We start from the raw sequence: 16,574 nt of genomic DNA, 5'->3' as shown, positions 1-16,574 counted from the left end.
GCAGACTAACATATGGTGCCTGTAATTATCTCCAAAAAGAGGGCAATTGCGCCGCATTAGGAGCAACAGAATGAAGAAAAAAAAAATCAAGGCTAAACATCACATCAAGAAGAGTAACAGGGTTCATAGCAGAACAGAATAGAAACAGTGTACAGTTCATAATAAACCTACTCAGACTAAGTACTACTACTTCAGCCACATAGGTCATCATTTTCAACACCTGCCCATATACATGAAGTTGCTGAATATTTCCATGCAATTAGTAGTTACAGCACTGATCAGCTTATATACACATCTTGAACATCCAAAGTAAATTAGAATTTGGACTAAGCAAAAGACCCCAGGCCTGGAATTCCCTCACTGCTTTTCCCTAAACAACTAACCTAAGCACAAAACGAGAGCAGAGCACTGTATCCTTAAGAGGACAGGCAATACAAGAACCTTCCAAACAGACCAAACAGCTAAACTAGAACTCAATTAACTTATTCACAAAACTATTAGTTAAAACACACCTTGTTATTCTGCATATGTTTATATACTTACCTCTAATTTGATTATATCTGGAAGACAAAGTTCTACCCATTTCAAGAAGCTTCCTTGCCCTTTTTCTGGGCTCCATCTAATAAATACACTGCACACATTACAAAGAGCACGTTAGAATGCAGATTTTCAGATCCCAAGGAACTCAGTTCTTTGTCAGGCATTTACGATTTAAAACTATCAAAAGTGGTAGAGTATCTAGGTGTTGCACTTTCTTCTTAACCTTAGTTTAAAAAAAAAGAAAAACGGTACTGCAACTATGCATGCGCATCTCTGCAAAAAGAGGTATTTTTTCCAGGAAAGATGTAGCACAACTAAAACCACCTCCTCATGAGTAGAAAACCTTCCTACAGTTGAGCTGGCTCACTATCAGAGGGGCCAGTTTTGATTCTAAGCACTTTATCTGTTATTTAAGACCTTTTTGGGAAGTAACATTTCACTAAAAATAGCGTTAACTCAGTATTTTTACAGTAAAAGCAGTGCCTAATGGCACTATGGGGAGAAAACAGAAGAACAGCTATAACTAGCTGTCCCATTCTAGACCTTCAGACAAATGAGACATTACAGACTAGGAATTTTCCCTCTCCAGTTCCATAGCAAAAAAAATCTGAGTTTAAAGCTTCAAGACAAAAAAATCTTTTCCTGAATATTAAATGCAATGTCTGAAAACAGCTGCTGGTTAACTCTGCAATGTAAACAGAGTTCTGCATGTATTGAACTAATACTGTAGCAGACTGATACATTTATGAAATTATCAAGAGCCAGTACAACTCTCACAAACATTTGAGAAACAAATTGATTTCTGTTTGCTTTGCATTTTATAAGGTGTTTCTTACGCATTTGCCCAGTTCCACCAGTCAGTTCACTTATCCCTTCACACCTCAGATGGCTTTCAGAACTACAGAACCATACCATTGATAATCGATGTTTCATTTCAGATATAGTAACATGAATTTTTGAGAAGAATTCTGTCTCTAAAAATAAGTTTATCTTTCAACAATAATTCTACATGAGCACTAGTTTTAAAAAGTTAATATACCACCACAATTTTCTAGATTAGACAGCTATACAATATATTGATTATATATATATATAATATATATAAGCCTCTCGCCCTGTCAAAAAAATTTTTGTCACCATTATGATGGAGCAACTTTGTTACTGAAATGGGCTACTTCCAAACATGTAGTAATCACCAACTGCCTGAGTCAAAGGATGGCCAATTTTAGTCATACCAAACACTATCTGGGAATTACAACTTAGTATACAGTTTAAGCTATGGTATCATCACACCAATCTTGAGTAATGTTTCATTCTCTTCTTCTCCTTCCCCTTCACTTTTTTGCTTTTCCACATTCGTTATTTAGTTCAAGTTTTGAAGTAATTTTGAGTTACTTAACTTTTAACATGACTTGCAAATGCATTGTGAAACAAGTCGAAAACTCATCTAATGTTTTCTACTTTTCCCACTCCTCCACAGCTTTTTTCCACTGCCTTCACAGGCCCATTTTTCAGTTTTGTTTGTGGTGTTTTCTGTCTTGTAATACTACTTAAAGGTTTTTTTCCCCTGCCCTTGAAGTCATATTGCTTTTGCTCCTCAAGTCTTAGAATGCAGTCTGTAGGTCAGCTCTGAGAAATGCAATTTACTGCTTAAGAGGAAATACTGCTCTTTAATTCCTGAGCTAAGAGCACGAATTCACCACACAAGGAGATAAAACAGATGTGGGGAACAAGAACCCTGACATCACCAAAGGCTAATGTTCTGTGAGCAAAAAAATCTGCCTGCTCTAAAATTTCTACCAACACTGGATGTTGACATGATGTAGACAAACACTGGAAACCAGAACAGGAAATTCCAGTGGGTACATTTATTCAATTAAAACTAGAGACAAAAGTAATCATCTTGCATGGTATGAAAACACAACGCCCTTGCTAGAAAAGAGAGTTGCACCTTTGTAAAAGAAAACTGGTGCCGTGCTACAGTGCTTCTATGCAGTACATCTGGGGGTTTGTGCTTTGATACTTACAATTGTTTGCATTGTCTTCCCTTCACATTTTATAGAATTGTCTAGGTTGGAAAAGACCCTTCAGATCATTGAGTCCAACTGTAAATCTACCACTGCCAAGTCCACCACTAGACCATGTCCCTAAGCGCCACATCTATACATCTTGCAGGGATGGGGACTCCACCACTTCCCTGGGCAGCCCGTTCCAATGCTTGGTAATTATAAATATTAGTAATAGATATTTAATAATTGTAGATATTAATAATAAAATGCTTGATTTTGGAGAGTTTCATGAAAGCATTGAGTTTTATTCTAAACATGCTCCTTCTCAAACAGCCCTTTAAAAGCCTAAACCAATTATCTCACCAACATCTTCATCTTACGTTTTCACATCCTTTCCAATTTAGAAATCCCATTACAAAAGTATCCAATAATAAACTTGTGCTTCATTCTAATCCCTATCTGGTTAATGTTTTTTTTCCATTGTAAGATCCTTCATCAATATAGATGAGCTTATCTATGCACATTTTGTGCTTCCTGCAATTCAACCTTGTTTGCCTAAACAGCTCTTCAGTCTAAGGCAAATTATAACAATGCTTTCTTTTTCATGAAGAAAGAGACATTCCCACCTGTCTTAAGAGCATTAGAAAAAGAACTAGAGGAGTGCAAGAGAGCTGTAATCTATAAATGAATCAATAGTATGCTAGGTTTGAGTACTGGGGGAGATCTTTTCAAATTTGATCCAGAAGTATCATTATTCAGTAAATGGTGTTACGTGCTTTTAACTGTGCTAATACCATTTCACCATCTTCTTTCCTGTTTTGAATAGGAATACAAATATTACCATTACAGAGTTTTAGTGTTTGACTAGGTTGCTTGGCTAAGTATGTGAGGTATCCTTACAAGGTACAAGTCTAAAGTTAGTTTTCTCCTGGCTAGAATTACATATGGGGCTGTATTTTCCTTCTCCACTTCTATTTCTGTTGCTACAAAAAAGCCCTGTTAATATTTGAATGTTTCAAGAACCCTGAACATTCATGCACTGCATTATACAAAACACCATTTTTTCTTCTTTCCTTCAGAAGCATCCATCAAGCTAGACAGAACTTCAGGTCTTTAACAATGTCCAAGACTGTCCATCTCAGCTGTGTTTCTAGGCAGGTAAAGAAGTTTTGCTTCTTAGCAATATATTCTTTGAAATATAGTGAAACTAACAATTCAAAGGATTGCCTGAATTAGTGCCCCCTCTCCCTTTTATAAATATTACACAACAGAGGAAGAGAAGAATACCTCTTTAAGCCACTGGAATTCTTGCATTGCTCAACTTCTCTTGATTTGCCTCAAAATTCAGTTGCCAAGCAGAGATCCCTCTCTCACCAAGGACACAAGCTTCAGGCTGCTCATTGCTCTTTCACATTACATGCCAAAAATAGTTCTGAGTAACAGAATGATATTTCCATGACAATGATTATTAAAAAGCCACTCAGACAAAAGCAACAGTTTTGTTGCCAAAAAAGTTGATAAAGATGAACCTACAGTCTTCACATTAAATAGAACTATTTACATTGCCATTTTTTCTTTCTTTCACTTAATTCCTATGTTTTGGATTTCTGCCTCACTTTTAGGGCCATGTTTCAGTGAACTCACCTCTTAAGTGAATATTCATGAACACATAAATTGATATTTTCAAACACCAGAATAGAGAAATTGTACGTACTCAGTTACATAGTACTTTTACATACATGTAAATTATTATTTATAATTAGCATGTAAACTTAAAGTATATTTAAAGCTTCCAAGCCTCAAGGACTAACATTGGCTATCCAGTATTATCAAAAGTCTACAACATCCCCCTTGATTTTAATACCAACACCCATCTACTCAGATATGGGTAAAATCTAGTTAAATATTAACTGCTGGGACACAAATAGGAGAATTTCAGCTTATTCAGTTGCATTTGGAATACTTCACAAGAGCCAAAACAGCTACCGTGCGTGATTTAGAATAAACATACAGATAATTTAAAAATTCGCATATTACATATCACAACTTACCAGAATCAGCTTAAATTAAATCAATCCACTTTTAATCCTCAGTTACTGAGAGTATGTAGAAGACACCATTTACATTCATTCTCCTTTAACTTTACTTTGCACCTTCATGGACCCTATCATTTCCACTCAGATTGGATTTGATCATCTATTGCTATTGACAATGGAGTGACACTTCATCTGCAGCTCTTCTCAGTGTAACCAGAAGCTTACATTTGAACTACTTGGAGGGGCTCACCAGTCTCATTTACAACTAGACAACGCAACTCAAGCAGCATCTGGACATTAAATTATGCTGATTATCACCAGTATCAGCTAGGAAGACCCAGCCTCCAGCTCCAGTTCATTTCAGTTTTGGAGTTCCATGGAAGAGAAAAAGAACAGGTACAGTGCCAATATTATGCCAACATCTATTATTTTTAAATACAGCATAGTTAACATCTAGCCTGAAAAAGAACTCGATCTCTCCTCCCTTTCCCAAAACAACTTAAAACTGTATTTATCCAGCTTAAGGGAAATGAGTATTCGATTCAGTCTGTGTAGGGTCTTTTCTCTATTTACAAAATATATTTAGATAAAACATTTTATTGTATGTTCAACTAAGAGTACAGACAGCTTCAGCTTTTCTTAGTTCTTAAGTATTCACTAACAGAAGTCACAGTAAGTAAAACCAAGAAAGAATTCAAAGACAGCAGAGTTCAGACAAGGAAAACAATAAGGTATACACTTTTAAGAGCAGCCCTGTAAAGGATAAATAATTGCATTTCCTTTTGTTGTTGTTTTGCCATCTAGCAGCACTACAGATGCACAAATGGACTATTTTGTTATATCTTCTGATTCTTTAAGCAAGATCATCTTTAACCATAATACTTGAAGCATAGGAATGTGCTAGCAGAAGCACGATTCATCAACATTGTGTTCAATAAGTATCGCAGTGACAGAAGAAAGTTACTCCATAGTTAGCACAGAAAAGCAGTGTTTCTATCGTGTCATCTTAGGTGCTATACCATCTTCAAGATCAGAAGACAAAAACCTATTATGCTTTTTGCCAACTAAGTATTTTATACCTTCATAATATTATAATAATGAGGATGCTACTAAAAGTAGAAATGGATCTCAAAAGTTTCTTACTTCATTCAGCAACAGTATTAGCAAGTATTACTCAATGTAATATTTGTAATACACAATATTCTTTTCACACATTCCTTTCACAAGAAAGAGGAAAGCTTTTATCAGCAACTCATATTTGGTGAGGTTTAGTAACCAGCAATCAGGAAGAAAATTTACAAGAATATTTTCCATGTTACTCCATCAAAATTTATCTCTGAAGATGGATGAAGGTTTTTTTCCCTAGGGCATCCCTCTATCAGAAAAAAAAGGCTTCTGCATATCCTTAAAGCTGCAAAGGTACACCAGAGTATTGGAAAAAGTATTTGTTATAAACAAATGACTGCCTGAATTACCTTAGTCTTGTAATTCAGCATGTCCGTGGTTAGATTCACACTATTTGCTATACAAAGTACTGAAGATGGAACAAAAATCTTATTAAGAACAATTACAATCTAATTCTCACTTATACCTACAGGTGATTAAAGTTTTCTTCAGTGTAAGCAGCAATCTAAAAATCAGACTCACTGATTTAATACATGCCAAACCCAACCTATCAAAATGCCACTCTTTAGGGGCCATAGTCAAGATCTATAGTTTTCATGAACAGGCTGGTTTATTACATGAAGTGTAATGATCAATGCTGTTAACTGAAGCTATCTCCCATAAACAGGTCCCTCTGTGCAAAAGAAGCCTTCTGAATTCACCTGGAGTTTCACAAGCAGCCCAGTTCTGTGCAAAGCCATGCTGTAGCTAAGAGCAGCCATATTCTTCCTTGCTCCCCACTTATTTTAACTGTCTCATTTGCTAGAATTAGCTTTCCAGCGTATCGCCTCTATGATCCTGTTATATTAGGCTACACTCACACAAACACTAAATGCTGGTAAAGAACTTCATCACCTATCGCTGTCTTGTTTGGACAGCATTACTTTAGGTCTCATGAAGCTACCCATGAAAGCATACTAAAAACTCAATTACTGGTCACAAAATTAGTAGAGAGTCTTTTGTTGCTGAAAAATTAAAGAAAAAGGACAAAATTAGAAGTTACATAATTGCAAGCATTTAAAAGTGATTTAGTGGCCTTTACCAGAAACCACAACCAAACTTGGGTAATTAGCCATGCTAAAGCCCAAAATCCAATATATTGCCACCATTCAAACCTTAACAGCTTAAAAGAATGGTAGTTGTAACTAGCAAGGAAGATGAAGTTACTTGTTAAGTTTATCAAGTATATTTGTTCCCTGTATGAAGACTGTTTTATAAAGCTACGTATATTCTATTAATCACCACAGAATTTAAACTATAGCTTTTTCTACTTCAGGAGGAGCAGATTCTATCGCATGCTATTAGAGGTACAAAAAGGATCTATCCCCCAGTTTCCTGTTCTTTAAGGATGACTTTAACAGCAAGGACAGAAGATTCAACTATCACATATGTATGGAAACCTCTTCATTGCGAATCAACAGCTGAAAAACTCCATACATTACCAGGAAAGCAAAATCAGACTAAATTAACATAGTAAAGGAAAGTTAACACTTCTCCTACCTCAATTAAGATAAACCATTTACTCACCTGAAGCATAGCTTCTTTCTGTGGTACAGAGAATGCTCTCTCCTCACACGAGGATGGTTTGTGAGTGGGTGGAAGATCAATCCTGTAGCAAAGAAAGAATGAAATGTGACGACGCCATATTTGTGAATTCCAATTGAATGGTCAGTTCAATATTATTTATTTAATCTGCCAAATCATTTGACACATGCACTCAGGGGCACACACCCTTCAGTCAGCAATGACACATATATGGAATATTGTAATGTTAACACACCCACCAATGGCAATAATTCAGCCACACACTTTTTATAGGCAAGCACCACCTAAAGTTTGTTATTTGTCCCATAACATGTTAAGTAGGCTGAACTCACACTCCCCCACACTCTCTAACTAAGTAGAACTAGGGACTACTGATACGTATCATAATTTCTAAGTTATGAGACACAGCTTGAGCAACATTTACTACCACAGCCTTTCTTTGAAAAGCCTTTGAGAAAGCCTCACCATCAGTTATATGTGAGACTTCTCTACTGCACCTTTATCAGTGAAAGCAAATTGTTATAAAAGAATTAAAAAGTTTAAGATTATTCCTATAAATATGCTTCAGCTACAGATTTTAAGAAAAATAAACAGTACTTCTAACCATATTAGAAATTTCTCAGTTGTAAGAAAACACTTGACTCCTCTTGCCAGCTCAAGAGATTCAAATGCTGAAACTTATTTTATGCTGAATGCTGCACATTATCTTATTCTGCTCCTCATTTAAGTATATACAGACACAAGAGACATTTTCATTTCTCACTCAAGTGTTAAACCACCATCACTTCTTATGCATGTTCTAAACAGGGTCTAGATATCATCCACTTCAACAAAATATTTTCAGACTTCTTTTGGTTTTGTTTGACCATATTGGATGCTTAAAAAAGTAAATGTCTATACCAGAGACTTTAAGAAACAACCAACATTCCAGAATGCACATTAAGTAAGTCATTTCTAAGTACACAGGTCTTGCTTCATTTTACTAATGTATCAGGATGAATTTTACCAGACTTTCCCTTCTGCGAAGTATTGTCAATTTGCTTGCATGTTAGACCTACAGTTATGATAAACTAGTCATCTGTGGCATTAGTTGAGATGTACCTCTTCCCTTCCCTCCAGTTCAATCAATGAACAGTTTTCTTTCAAAAAAGCTTCTGAAGAGATAAAGAATTATATTACCTCTGAAGTCATTCTTAGCTTCCTCATTTCTTTTTCAGAAATGCAAGTGATTTTACATTCATCTACTCTGAAAATACAACCCTGAAATTTGACAGCTGAACAGCTGCTAAGGAAACTCAGCCATTTAAATTCCTATACAGAACAAAACACTTTCCGTATATTGCTTTCAACTAAAAAAAAAAATCCAACACATACTTACACTTTGTCAAGATAGGATGGCCTTTTTTTCCTTGGGGTCAGCAGCACTGTCACAAAGATGGTAATGATAAAAAGAGCAAGGACTGCTCCAATCACAGCCCCTGCTACAGCAACAGAAGATGTCTGCTTAAATGGCACATCTGCAATGTGATAGCATAGATTACACCTTTAAGAAGTTCATGTATTTTCAATACTCAGACAAGGTATTTCAGCATTGCTCTGAGAAATGTTTCTTCCTGCCATGAGCAAACAGAAAGCCTCATCCTGCACCAGTAATCCTGCAGTCTTGGCTCCAGTCACCCAATTAAAAATAATGGTTGAATTAAGAGAGCTCATGAATCATTAACATAACTTCAAAAATTTTATCGACTACTGTTAATACTAGCTGCATGCTTTTATTTTCAATGTCAAGGAAAGATGAAGTTACAGAACACATGCTTTGCACTTACATGAGCAAACGAGGTATTAACTCAAAAAGCTAAGATAACTATGGCTTTATTTGCAATCTTTCTTTAAAGCCACCTAAGTCTGCAGAAAGGAAAAGGGGAAATTTAAAATCAGGGTATACTAGATATACTATTAGGAGCAACAAACATGCAAACTTACTAATATTTTGCTTACACTTATCAAAGCAACACCTAAGACCATCTATCATCTCTAGGACTTTGCATTTCAAGCTACAAGAAACAGGCATTTTTATAAATAAATTTTTACAAGAGGGGAGAAAAGCTGGTGTGGGTTTTTTTTTTTTTCCAAAAAGCGTATTTCTTTTCACCTCAGCATTGTCAAATCTCATGTTTAACAATTCTCATACTGAATTAACGCACTTGTCAGTCTTTAAAGGTCACCCATTTCACTATGCTATAGATTCAGAAAGTTTTATATTTAAAAGCTGTAATATCTGTTAGCATACTTGAATTCATTATCTTCAATCTCAGGGTTTCAAACTTGTAACAAAAGGCTTATCAGAAAGTTGCACAATTAGAACAATTCACATTACCTTCACTAAAACTTTTACCTGTAAAATATAGGTAGCATATAGAAATAATGCTCTGACCTACATTGATTACTGGATCAGAAAGGTAATGGCAAAGGAGTTTAAAGTTAACACAGCTCTATACCTGTTACGTATTTCTAACGCAGTTTACTCAAGCCATTTTCCTTCAGGAAATGTGTATGCTGTGTTTCTCCAGACACCACACAAGCCTCCCTTTACTTAATTTCTTACCAGAGGAAGTTTTAAAAGCTTCTCCAGCTATATATTCTACTCACAGGTCAAAAAACCGAAACAACTATCCAATCTGTTTTATCAATTACTCCTAGGTCTGACGCTGTTGTCTGTATGCTGGAAAACTGGATAAAGGCATCTTTTTCTAATCCCTCATTTTGAAAAACAAAACAAAAAACCACCGAAACCAAAATCCAACCCCCAAACCACCTTATTTCCAATCTGATAAAGGGATTCCTATTCTCTCACTGCATATGAAAGACCTGACGGCAATACTCCCCCAGGATCACTCACGCAGGTATGTTTAGGTAGATTGAACAAAACTGAAATAAGCATTTTTTTGTGACTTAAAGTTAAGGGATAAAATCATAGATTAACAACATGAAGGAAGTTAATACACTCTGGAAGATCAATGTCGCATACCACCTTCAGTGATCCTTGTCCTAATTTTATACAACAGCTTTCTTGGCATAAGCTCCATTTGTCTGTCAGATACTAGCCTAAATGAGAATCATAAATTCCATTTTCTCCTGAAGAACGGGCATACGAATCAGTGGAAAGCTCATTTAACCACGGCATTTTAATTGGCTTAAGTATAGTTTACACTAGGTGCCCTCTTGTTTAAGAAAGTTGCAGGTAACTACTAGACACTGTTAGGTCCAGAGCTCATGAAGATGCTTTGGTCTTATGATTACACCAGAAGACTTTCTTGACTGTGTCATACTGTACTAACTTTACAGTGTCCCCACCCCCACCCTCCCTCCCCCCGGTAAATTCTGCTACAGTGTTGAAACTTCATAAAGTATATTTTCAATGAAAATTCAACCACTGAACGCCATTTTGGGCAAGATGTCTATAGCCAGCCGTTTCCTTCTGAACACCAGGAAAAACAGCGATATCCCAGCAAGTGTAGCAACACACAGGAACCGAACTGAAGTGCAATTATCACAGGACTCACTTAATTTGCTTTTTCTAATTGCTTTGGCAAAAAAGTAGGCACAAAAATTCTATCAGTCTAACCAGGGAACGATCAGAAACAGACTACCATGCCAACCTGAACGAGCCAGTGAGCGCCTAAGATGCATGGTGCCAGCTACACAGCATTTTAACTACCAGTTGGTCAGAAATATATGGGAATTGACTCATTCCAGGAAACACGGTTAAAGCAGACCTACAGCAACTGAAAATAAAATTATTTTTTTTTTAAAGAATATGAATCCTAGACAGTATATCAGCTGTGCTTAAAGTGCAACTGTTTGGTCAACAACTATCCCTATTTAGTATTCTCAGGTTCATAATTTTTAAAATAGTTTCTAAAGACACTTGTTTTATAAACTTAAGGTCTCCAAGAGGAAATTCAAAAAAGCCCATCTTAGTTTGCTTAAATACTTTAGCTCCTTCTATTCAGCCTCTGGTTTTATTATGCTTTTTCATCTTCAGTTTTAAGAATATATCTGTCAAACATTTTTGAACACTACCTATGTTCCAGAATGTAACAAAAAGTTTATTCACACAACAGCCATTTGTACTTACAATCAATTCTTTTTACAGCAGACATAATGTACAAAACATTGCACCACACATAAGTCCTATCCCTATTATCAACTTCAACTCCAAAACATTTCAACTTCTTAACCCATAGGAATTAAATATATATATTTTTAAAAATCAAAACAAAAAATCCACAGAGACAAAAGCAAGATATCCCATGTGGAGAACAGGTTTATGGTTATGTTTATTTCCAAGTAACACCATCTTTTAAAGATGATATATCAAGTATTTTTTATTTGAAGAGAGGTATGATCTCTATTCCAGAAATAATTTGGATCAGAACCTTCTGCCAGAAATTTAACTCCTTTCCTTGTGTTTGCACTCAAACTACAGATACACACAATACCTTTTGCTATTGTTCTTGAGACTTTGGTCAATCATGTGTTAGTACTCCATTAATCCAAACGTGAACTTCAGTTGTTTAGGGATGCTTCTCCATTTGAATTTCAAATAAAGCTGTTGTCAATCTTTTTTAAAGACATGCAGTCATAAGCAATCACAGTGTATTGTCTACAACGCTTAATACAACTACTCTTGTGAAGCCCTAGATGCCGTAAGCTACCAAAGACCATGAGGATAGAAAAGAACTTCCAGCATGAATGCTCATGAAGCAGCTGTAATAGTGCAGCCTATTTCATTTCAAAGGTAGCAGATTTTTTTTCCCTTTTCAGGTTTCAAATACTAATAAGCCTTATCAGCTTCATTTTCTCAAGCTAAACACTTAAAAATGGCACTTCAAAGGATCTCCTATTCTAATTATGAATTTATCGTTGTTCTGCAATTCATCTAAAGTTATTTCATTCCCCCCCTACATAATCAGCAGAATTAGTTTGGTGAACCTGCTCAAGTCAAAGTAGAACTACTTCAGATGTCAAATGAGATGTCCTACATACAAATGTCATTTTAAAGAACAAGAACATGAACATGTTAAATCAGTATCAATTATTTGCAGGGAAAACAAATCTACTGCAGTACAGAGACTGCACAACTTATCTAAACTCCCATTTTGTAGATTCTGTAGTTGCGCCATCAGAGAACGTCTTTTCACAATACAAAGTAGCAATGCAAGTGTCCACTTCCCTACTAATAATCTGAAATTCTAGTTACTCTCTTCAAAGCAAGCATGGGAATTTACTCAGAAGCAGCGTAAAACCGCTGTTTTAACTTCTAGTCATAAAAATTCTAGCAAATGCTTTGACACCTTTTAGCATGCTTAATGCTTATTGGCACCCAGGAAAATAAGCAAATTCACATTAGCCTCCAGCTTAGAAATCTATTAGAGTTTTCTTCCTAGTTGTGCCCAATTCTCCAGCTTTCAATTTCAATGGTAAGATTCCCACAAAGCCTCAGAAACGGGTCTCTAAAATTGTACCCTGCATACTTGCAAAGAGTGTCTTGTATTAGTTAATGAGTTTCAACACCCTGCCAATTACAGGCCCAGCAAAATGTCTTACTGTATGTATATATACACACATTAGCATAAGCTTTTGAAATCAATGGCTATAAAAATAATTTTTCATATTACTCAAAGACAAGCCTTTAACCTGTTTACAGTTACTCCTCAAAATCTTGTTCATAAGTTACTTTCAGTGCAATGACTTCTTTTAAGTACATAGTCACAAGAAGGCTCATTAAAACGCTAAGAGGTATTCATTTTTGTGCAGAAAGACCTAAAAATAAAGCTTTGATTCTGCTGTAACTCATTTTGCTTGGTAAAGCATTCACTATACAGAAGCATTAAGTTTACCATGGCTGGTATCTAGATTGGAGTAATTCACTTAATCTGCAAAGTAAATGCCCCAAAAGATTATATTTGATCATTGCCTTAGGTAAACTTCATTTTAAATCAGAGAGCCAAGACAGCCACTTTTTATTCTTAAACAATTTTGAATGGCAACTTTAATTTAACCTTTTTTACCTCTGACATAGACCAATATAAGCACTCTGCATTAAAACTAAAATCTTAAACAGTAGTACAGCATTGGGAAAAAAAGCAGCTCAAATACATTTTCCCCAGATTCAGTATTTCCATTTGTCAAGTCACAATATAAAAACCTTCAAAAAAAATCAGTTTCAAAAAGTTTATTCCTCCTCTTGTGTAAGTATAAACAATCTGAAAGTGATCAACCAACGAAATGAACTGTAGGTACATGTTTAGTTTTCAGTGGTTACTACACATACCACTCCCTCCGAGATATTACCGAGCCATCTATGTGAGAAACAAAGTCTTCTTCATTGTCATCGTAACATTCACCACCCATATACTTCATTCCCAATGTTCCACCTTCATAGTAATCCATTGGTCTCTCATAACGTTCCTGGTACCTGTTAATATTGTCTATATTGTTCCACTCTGGTTTTTCAGGGTCTTCTAAATAATCTTTAGATATTAAGCTGTTCATTGGATGCTTTATTTCTTTTTTTATACTGTCAGGATAAGAATCCACATCAGCTGACTGAAGAACATCTATTTGAGACTCTTTTTGCATATCTGACGGTGGAATGTAGTTCTTAGCAAAGTAGTCACCACGGAACGTCCGTCTTCTCCTATAGCAGATAATTCCAACCAGAACACTGACAAGTATGAGGAAGAGAGCCCCACCCACCGCACTACCGATGATGGTACCCCAAGTGTCTTCCTGCATTGCTGGCAAGGTTGATGTTGGGAAATCTATTATTCTAGGTTCTGTTGCTAAACCTGTGATGCCATCAGTCGAAGGATGCCAGGGAACCGTGGGCAGTCGAGTGGTAGTAGTAGGAGGATCTAATGGAAAGAGCAAAGAAGTAGACAAGACACAGAAAAGGCACAGAATGTCAATGCAAGCTAAATCAGTTAAGGGTTTATAAGAAAGCAAAGTTGATGGGTATGTTCTACAAGGATAGTTTTTCATTCTCAAGTTCATGGCACTACAAAGCCTTACACTTGCCACAGGCTTTGAACTAGGCTTCATTACATGTGATTTTGAGCTATGCTGCAGCAGGATATGGGGAGAAAATAAAAATAATCTTTAAGTAGACATCTTGCCCTGCTCAAAGTAAGGAGATGCAGCTGTTCTGCTCAGATGTTCACAGTTCATTATTTACCTCCCCCACAGAAGAATGCTATTAGGAAAAACCCAAGCAGTCCTCTATCTTTCCAGCCAGCAATTAGGAATACTGGATCAAATTAGTTGCTTACACCACAGAGTCAATTATTCCACACTAAATATCCACTTCAGAAATTGTTCAGGGCATCAAGTAGAAGAATGAAAAACTATGAGTTGTGTGCTCAGTCGGCAACACATGAACTACTGATTTTAAGCTATTCTCTCCAAAAACATTTGTTGCATTAATACAACTTACTCAGCCTCACCTTGAGATTAGTGAAAGAAGCATAGTTAAAAATGGCATGTATTAATCTCAAAATAACACTTATGTTGAACAAGGAGCTTTCAGGATTTTAAAATAAAAGAACCGGAACGTTTGAAGTAATGATGATTCTTATGCATTCCTCCTAAAAGCAATTTGATCCCTCATGCACAAAGAAATTTCCATATTCATTCCTCAATATAAAATATCAATTGGTGTCAGGTTATGCAAGTAAACGAGAGATTGCCAGATATCAAGCTTCTCCAGCACTCCGCTTTTTCCTTTGTTCTTTAGGTCTACTGGAGATGTATGCATCTGCATTGAAGACAAGGTTGCAAATGTTGGGCAGACACTGAGAAAGCCTGCCGAGATTATCCTAGTCAATCACAATGTTACATGCAACTCCAGTTTCTTTATCTGTGCCGCACCACATAAAACCGGCTTTTTGCCTTGCCCAATGCAAGGTAATTTTAAAATCAGTAAAGCAAACACTAAACATATTATTACAGCTTGAATCTTTTAGAGAGAATATTACACGGACAGCCAAGTAGCTCATTATGTCATGTTATTTAGTTAAATGCCCATAAGCAAGATTCATGGAACTACCACCATTTACAGAGGCATCCTAAATTTACCACCACACAAAGTAAAATAGATAGAACTGGAGATTTGTCAAGCTTCCAGTTATTTAACAGATCATAACTTTAAAGATTCATAAATATGAATTTTAATCTTACTACTTAAGAGATGGCCATACACTTTTCACATACTAGACAGAATTGCCACATTTGTCATGATTGCTACAAATCATATTTCAGACTGCACCTCACTGCTGAATGCAACATTTTAAGCTTGACATAATAAAGCTTTACAGACATTTTCAAAGCATATAATTATATTACTTGACTATGTAAAAGTGGTGATTTGTTAGGGAGCTATACATAAATGAAATTAATTTGACAGAAGACAGGAAACTGAACAAGGAAGATGCGCTACCAAAATGAACAAGAGGAATTCAGATTATGATTTTAGTAAAAACTGATTTAAAGTGAGTTTAATAATTTAACAAAGAAATAGAAATTAAGGAATCCAAGTTTACCAGGGTTCCCATGTCCCACAAATCCATAGGTCAAGAAGTTAAACTCAAAACCCTCTTCCTTGAAAAATGTATTTGCTTTAGACACAAGATTTGTTAGCTTAAAATACAATTTCAGAGAGTACCAGCAATATCTTCTTCCAGGCTATATATACTTTTTTTTAAACTGGCTTTGTAACTGTTCATCTATTTCCCTCTGATACTGAGGTCTTAAGTCTCATCCTCTGCATCCACAATATAAAATATACATTTGCATCCTGGCAAATTTAACCATCACATATGTGAAATAAACAGTGGCAATTACACTGTTATCAATATATTAAAATACCAATGTTTTACAAAAAGCTTGTCCTTCAAAACTTCTAATTCGTCCACCAGTTTTACATAATGCAGCTGGACAACCTGACAAGCTCATTGCAAATGCAGTATCAATTCAGTATTTCTTTATATGTATTCCTAGAATACATAACCATGAATACTTTACTACTGTCTATTTCTGTCTGTACCTTTTATTGTTGAAGAATGACAAAATAAAAATCATCCCTCCTTGTTGTTTATAAGGCCAATTACAACTTAGAACATGCAAAGTTAACTTCTGATGTCACCCAGAGCTTTCTGAACATAAAATGAGACTTATGTTTTTACTTCCCACACCAAGCAAGTTTCTCAAATAGAAAACA

At 35.7% G+C, this 16,574-nt stretch overlaps 1 protein-coding gene across 1 annotated transcript in view; it reads right to left on the bottom strand.

The window, feature by feature from the left end:
• Positions 1-13,621: 13,621 nt before the first annotated feature.
• NECTIN3 (nectin cell adhesion molecule 3) overlaps positions 13,622-16,574 on the bottom strand; it is a 47,889-nt gene continuing 44,936 nt past the window's right edge. Inside the window, exon 7 of the mRNA XM_009644834.2 lies at positions 13,622-14,214. Coding sequence (XP_009643129.1) covers positions 13,622-14,214 — 593 coding nt within the window. The remainder of the gene's footprint in view (positions 14,215-16,574) is intronic.

The sequence above is a fragment of the Egretta garzetta genome, unplaced genomic scaffold (assembly GCF_000687185.1).
Source record: "Egretta garzetta isolate BGI_Z169 unplaced genomic scaffold, ASM68718v1 scaffold278, whole genome shotgun sequence".
NCBI classification, from domain to species: Eukaryota; Metazoa; Chordata; class Aves; order Pelecaniformes; family Ardeidae; genus Egretta; species Egretta garzetta.
This window is presented reverse-complemented; position numbering and strand designations above follow the sequence as displayed.